Source organism: Saccostrea cucullata, unplaced genomic scaffold (genome assembly GCF_032062105.1).
Source record: "Saccostrea cucullata isolate Sc308-1 unplaced genomic scaffold, CSIRO_AGI_Scuc_v1 ctg2664, whole genome shotgun sequence".
Taxonomy (NCBI): Eukaryota; Metazoa; Mollusca; class Bivalvia; order Ostreida; family Ostreidae; genus Saccostrea; species Saccostrea cuccullata.
Window position 1 is genome coordinate 162,266 of NW_026920335.1, and position 7,555 is coordinate 169,820.

Here is a 7,555-nt window from a genome sequence, read left to right on the forward strand (position 1 = left end):
AATCTCAAAGTCCTGGATATCTCAGTACATCTAGAATCATTTTTTTCTCTCTCCAAAAAATTAAATGCTACCTGTGATAACTCTTCATAAATAATCCATACCACAGAGCTGTGTTGTTTCTGTTCCTCAGTTAACCAAGCCTCAGTTATTCAAGTCAAATCACCTTCTTCACCCTAGTCATAGTACTTTAAATGTACCATGTAAACTATACACCTTCTCCCTTCCAATTTTTCTCTCCTTCATTTACCAATTAAAATGTCTTCTTTCCTGATATGATAATAAAGTACAAGAAATGACTTGAAAATATTTTATTGACAGAAAGTCATCAAGTTAACTTTTGTCTTCTCTTATTGTCACTGCGTATAAGCAGATAAACCACCCAATCAAACTGTGTTTCAAGTTTATTGAAGAACGTGGTGAAAGGCTGAAACATACAAAAATGAATTTGTACATACAATGTAATCAAATAACAGACAATCATACATACAACCAATATACTGACTAGATTACCAATAAATTGCCATTAATCTGATTTACATACATTTTGAAAATTACAGGAATAGATTTAGACTAAATTCCACTTAAATTCATAGTAATAATATCTCATAATATCTCGCAATATCTCACAATATCTCATTGAGCAAACTATGCAAATATATCAATGCAAAATCGTACACTACAAATTTGGCAGTATCTGCTATTTTTAGACATGACTAGAAAATACACAAATTCAATGTATGACACCTATGCCGACATTTAAGCAAAATCACATACTATAATCATATCAAACATTTGCAAAAATATAAACTTACAATGTGCTCTTGGCCAGATGGACAAATACAAAATATTTAAGTCGTAGCTGCAAACATGCGCTGCATCAGACGCCAGCATGGAGAACTTAACTCTAATACACAAAACAAAACCGCAAACCCGGAAATATCCGGTAGACTACAAAACAAGTCATACCTAAACTGATTCGCTGACACTACACTCCCCGTCTTATATCAAAGATATAACTATTCACTAAATAAAATGGACAAAAATCTCAAACTATCAACCACATAACTAGTATAACTACATAACTGAAATAAAGTAATTCACACGGTTACTGCTCAAGTAGGAGAACCATCTCGGTTATTGGTCGGGTGTACACCTTCCTGTCCTTGGCGACACGAACAACAGCTTTCCGGACCATCGCATCATTGCTCTCAATCGGGCGCTCGATTATCCCCATCGGCCACAGATTCCTATGGACATTCTTCTCACGCAAGAGTACAACATCTCCGGTCTTGAGATTCTCTTTACTCGAGTACCACTTCTGTCTCTTCTGTAAACTGTCCAAGTACGTAACGTGCCACTTCTTCCAAAACATATCAGACAGCACCTGAACATGTTTCCAGCTGGCTCTGTACATGTCCTTGATACCCAAATGTTCCGAGAACGATCCAACTTCTCCCTGCTTCTGGGTCAATAGTACGTTTGGACTCAGCACCATGGGCGATGACGGGTCTGTATCAAGCGCTATCGGGCGAGAGTTAAGTATGGCGCACACCTCCGCCATGAATGTGACTAGCACTTCATGTGTCAATTCCTTGCCTCCGTCTTGAAGCAGCATAGAGTCTAAAATCCTGCGAGCACTACCTACAACTCTTTCCCATACACCTCCCATATGTGACGCATGAGGGGCGTTAAACAACCAGGTTGCTCTGTTCTCCTTCAGGTAAGTCTTCATCACAGTGTCTTCAACATTGATGGCATTCACATGAAGGTCGTCCACAGCTCCAATAAAATTTGTTCCCCTGTCCGAGCGAAAAAGCTTTACTGGTCCACGCAAGGCTATAAAGCGTCTTAGGGCGTTGATAAAACAGGAGCTGGACATGTCCTCAATTACTTCAATGTGGACTGCTCGGGAAGTTAAGCAAGTGAACAAGACGGCCCATCTTTTACTCTGCGCTGACCCACCACGTGTTTTTCTGGTAACTACTGGCCACGGACCAAAAACGTCGAGTCCAACAGAGGAAAATGGGGGTCCTGGGGTGAGACGATCGACAGGGAGATCTGCCATCTTCTGTTCCTGGGGCATCCTTCGGAGCTTCCGGCACACAACACAAACATGAATGAGGGAGGATACAAGTCTCCTTGCTCCCAGGATCCAATAGCCGTGAGAACGTACAGCGCCTTCAGTGTTCATTCTGCCCTGGTGAAAAACCTTGTTATGGATGAAACGTACCAGTAGTACTGCCACATGTCCATTGGGGACTATAATAGGGTTGACGGAAGAAAGTCCTGAACTCTTCAGCTTGTTCAAACGACCTCCAACTCTGAGCAGACCATTATCATCAATGAAGGGAGATAAATTCTGAATTCGGCTGTCCCTAGGTAGGTTGTGTTTATTTTCAATTGCTTCAATTTCAGCATCAAAGGCCTGAGCTTGTACACATCTAATTATGAAATGTTCAGTGTCTTTGAGTGTCGATTCACAAGTAGTGCTCTGGCACATGTGCCAACCAGTACAGTCACTGGAACCTCGGTAGGAGGCAGCTACATGACGAAGTGTGGAAAATGCGGCCACAAGACTGTCCCAAGTAGAGAATTTACTGAATCGATCCTCGATTGGGGGCAGGTTGGTCAATACATGTACATCAGCCTTAAAGGTGCTCAATTCAGGACGAACATCCTTATCGTCGTCAGGGCTGATGAGTGGGTAATCTACTTCAGGTTCACATGCTGCTAGGTTCCTTGAACAAAACTGCACTGGTCCAACAAGCCATGTGTCTAACATATTACTAATGTCCGCAACTGATCCTCTAGTTGCTGCATCAGCCGGGTTCTGGTGAGTGGGTACGTAGCTCCACTGGCTAGGGGATGACACAGCATGAATCCTAGCAATCCTATTACTTACATAGTTGTAAAATCGTCTTGTCCTGTTTTTAATGTATCCCAATATAACCTTACTGTCTGTAAAATACTGGATCGATGACGTTGGGATAGAGAGATGATCTGACACAAATTCTCCTATTTCTGCCGCCAGTACAGCACCACACAGCTCCAGTCGTGGAATACTATGCCCTGCTAGAGGTGCAAGTTTAGACTTTCCCATGACAAATCCAACATCCTGCTTCACCTTCAGGTAAGCTGCAGCCGCAATCGCTGTTTCAGATGCGTCGGAAAATATCAGCAGTTGTGGATCTGATGCTAAGCTCAGCGACTGTGGAACGAACATCCTGGGAATCTGTAGACTGCTCAACTGATCAAGGGACTTGCTCCAACTCTCCCATCTATCTCGGTACTCTTCTGGTAAAGGATCATCCCAGCTCGGACTCCCTGTACACATCTCACGTAGAATCATCTTCCCACATATCGTCACTGGAGACAGAAAGCCAATGGGGTCAAAGATACTGTTGACCCTTGAAAGGATTCCACGGCGAGTGAAGGGAACATCAGCATCTGGCTTCTGGAAGACGAAACAGTCAGATCTCAGATTCCAAGCCAATCCAAGGCTGTGCTGAACCGAATCATTGTCACCACCAATTGACAAGTCCTTCACGTCCTTACCCAGGTCCTCTGGAGGGAACGCATCAACAACCTCTTGTACATTTGACACAATCCTATGTAATCTTATTTTCCCCTCTTCATCAAGTACTTTCCGAGTTCGTTTCATAAGGTCTGTGACTTGCGCAGGAGTAGGTCGAGACATCAATGCGTCATCAACATAAAAGTCCTGGTGTACAAAGTTGACTACATCGGGATCCGCGTCTCGTACTGCCCGTCTAAGCCCATATGTTGCCACTGCGGGGGAAGGCCGATTCCCGAACACATGGACGGTCATACGGTACTCTACCATCTGACTATGTGGATCGTTGTTCTCATACCAATAGAACCGTAAGTAGTCTCTATCTCTTTCGTTTACAAAGAAACGGTAAAACATCTGCTGGATGTCTCCTGCTATCGCACACAAATCCTTGCGAAATCGTAACAAGATTCCTAGTAAGTTGTTCGTCAGGTTTGGACCGGACAATAGACTGTCATTTAATGAGCATCCTTGGTACACGATTGATGAATCGAATACGGCTCGAACTTTGCCAGGCTTCTTAGGGTGAGTTACAGCAAATATCGGGATGTACCAACACTCATGTCTATCTACTATCTGTGGGGCTCTTTCTGCTGCTCCTGTGTTGAAAATGTTTTCCATAAATTCACACATCTGCTTGAGTTTCTCTGGGTTTCTCTTCAAACCTTGGTCAAGGTTGACAGCTCGTTTGAAGACTTGAGCTCTGTTGTTCGTAAGCTTAGGACGAATGTCCTTGAACGGAAGTGGAGAGGTCCAATTACCACTAGAATTCTTCTGAAAGGTTTTGTCCATCAAAGACAGGAATTCACGATCTTCCACTGAATTGCCCACCTTGTTATCATGTCTGTCTGTGTAAAACACATTGTCTCCCTTGAAATCTAGGGCCTGAGAGGATCTGCAGTTAGTAGGGCCTTGGACCTTCAGATGAAAACTGTTTTCACATGGGGTGAATATCGTTCCTCTACCATCGTGCTGAATATTGGTCTTCAGAACACTGAGATCCCTTGGCTTGTGATGACCATCCAAACACACGTCACCAATTATCACCCATCCAAGACTCAGCTTCTGGGCGAAGGGAGCTGAGGGGGGTCCTGTCACCTGACCTTGCACCTGATGTACGTCCACCAAGTCCCTTCCAATCAGGAGCTGTATACCGACATCTGTACGGAGCGGGTCGAGTTCCTTGGCGATGTGTTGTAAGTGAGGGTGGGCACGAGCGACTTCTGGAGTCGGGATTTCCATCATGTTATCTGGAATGTCGTTGCACTCTATGATGGGCGGAAGCTTGTGACAGGCTTGTCCATCTATCGACTGAATACAAAACCCCACTGCTCTTCTTCCAGATGTCTCGGTCACTCCGGCACATGATTTAAGTCTGTACGGAATCGGATCTGACTTGACACCAAGTTGATTCAAAAGTTCAGATCGAGCTAGGGTGTGGTTGCTCTGATCATCGAGCAATACATACACAGTCACAGCATCTTGCGGACGGTCACATGGAAACACTTTCGCTAGAACAATCTTGGCACATGAACGTCCACCGTTGGCCAAACCACACAGTGTAGTGCACTTCGAGGAAATCTCTGTTCCCTCCCCGCCATGATCTGAGGTGAGTGCTCTTTCCTTACTTTCTCCTTCACACGAGTCCTTCCTATACCAGTGCATGGCTGTAGGATGAAGTGTGCTCCTGCACACAGAACATGGAGAACTATTGGTGCATGAGGACTGCTGGTGTTGAGTTGATGCACAACACTTGAAACAAATAGAGTGTTGTCTCAAGAACGAACGACGCTTGTCTAACCTCCACTTCCTAAAGGTTTCACATTCATTCAGTGAATGTTTAGACTTGTGTACTGGACATCGAGTAGATACATCTGAAGTGAATTTCTGTCGCCCTGTATCACTAGTATCCATGTCTGTCTGATTGTCCCTGGAAACATTAGTCTTGTGCACCGATACAGTCTTCCTGTGCCCTGCACTCCTTGTGTTGTGATAAGTTTCCTTCTTAGGTAAATTGTACGCAAGTCCAGGGTCATTGCACATAGCTGCCATTTCCCTGATAAATTTCAGAAAGTGTTCAAATGGAGGGTATTGTGCACAGTTCTGCTGTTTGTATCTGAAAGCTATGTTAGTCCATTTGTCTTGAAGCTTCCTGGGTAGCTTGGCTACAATAGGTGATATACCGACAGATGTGTTGAACTGGGCTAACAAATCAGCGAATATGGTGTTGTCCTTCAGGGACTGAATTTCGTTCAGAATATCACAAAGCTTATACAGTTCCTTTCCATCCTGACTGTCAAGAGTCTTGAAATTGTCTAATTTCTTCCTGATCGATGCCTCAACAAGGGAAGGAGCTCCATACCGTTCCTCTAGACGACGCCAAACGTTAAGTCTACCCGCTACAGGGTCACTAGCATGACAAGCCTTAATGTTCCTCGCTTCGACACTTGAACTTGGTCCTAAGTACTTAACCAGTAAATCAAGTTCCTCATTTGGGGTCACAGAAAGTTCACTCATAACTCGCAGGAAGCTGGTCTTCCACGACAAAAAATGTTCTGGCTTGTCATCAAACAAGTCTATCTTGGTTACGAGGTCTTTCTTGAACCAGAATCTAGCAAAGTCTGTGAACAAGGGTTGTGGTTCTGTCCCTGCAGGGGGAGCAGGCGGTTCCTTTGCTGTGGGTATGTAGGCTGGAAAGCCAGGGGTCACAGGATCTGTCCTTGCAGGCGGTTCCTTTGCTATGGGTATATAGGTTGGAAAGCCAGGGGTCACAGGATCTGTCCATGCAGGCGGTTCCTTTGCTGTAGGTATATAGGCTGGAAAGCCAGGGGTCACAGGAGCACCTGCAAACCTGGACAGGGTGTACACTGGAACAGCTGCAGTGGCCACGGTAGGTGGGCATGATGGAAAGGCTTGTTCCCATTGGTTCTGTCTCTGAGGTTCGAGCTCCGACGCTAACATATTCAATGGCGAGGGTGGTGGCTCAAGATCACGAACGAAATCATCTACGACACTCAGATTATCAAATTCAGATATGTCCGACCTATGGTCTTCCTCCACCATGAATAGCTCTGCCTCTGCAACCTGCTTTCTCGCCAATAACTCGTCCATTTGTTTTTGGATATCAAGTGCCATTTGTTTAAGTTCATTTTCCTTTTTGACAAAATCTAGACGCACCTTTGCCGCCTCTAAACTGAGTCTCTTAGATGATCCAGGGTTCAAACCAGTGTTCAACTGTCTCTCGGGGCGAACGTCCCCATCCTCAGGGGTCACAGGAACAGAGTTCATGTATCTGTATGCCATGTCCAGAGTAGGCTGCTCGCATTCCTTTCACTGTCACTGCGTATAAGCAGATAAACCACCCAATCAAACTGTGTTTCAAGTTTATTGAAGAACGTGGTGAAAGGCTGAAACATACAAAAATGAATTTGTACTTAAAATGTAATCAAATAACAGACAATCATACATGCAACAATCATACTGACTAGATTACCAATAAATTGCCATTAATCTGATTTACATACATTTTGAAAATTACAGGAATAGATTTAGACTAAATTCCACTTAAATTCATAGTAATAATATCTCATTATATCTCGCAATATCTCACAATATCTCATTGAGCAAACTATGCAAATATATCAATGCAAAATCGTACACTACAAATTTGGCGGTATCTGCTATTTTTAGAAATGACTAGAAAATACACAAATTCAATGTATGACACCTATGCCGACATTTAAGCAAAATCACATACTATAATCATATCAAACATTTGCAAAAATATAAACTTACAATGTGCTCTTGGCCGGATGGACAATTAATACAAAATATTTAAGTTGTAGCTGCAAACATGCGCTGCATCAGACGCCAGCATGGAGAACTTAAATCTAATACACAAAACAAAACCGCAAACCCGGAAATATCCGGTAGACTACAAAACAAGTCATACACTTATTGTCTAAGTTTGTGTTCTGACACTGG

General features: G+C 43.7%; 1 protein-coding gene across 1 annotated transcript; it reads right to left on the reverse strand.

The window, feature by feature from the left end:
* Positions 1-398: 398 nt before the first annotated feature.
* On the reverse strand, positions 399-7,506 carry LOC134247075 (uncharacterized). The gene is made up of 2 exons (XM_062729419.1): positions 7,367-7,506; positions 399-6,978 (listed from the first exon to the last, which is right to left on the reverse strand). Exon 2 carries the CDS (start codon positions 6,872-6,874, stop codon positions 1,106-1,108), a length of 5,769 nt encoding a protein of 1,922 aa, XP_062585403.1. The 5' UTR covers positions 6,875-6,978; positions 7,367-7,506; the 3' UTR covers positions 399-1,105.
* Between the last annotated feature and the right edge of the window lie 49 nt (positions 7,507-7,555).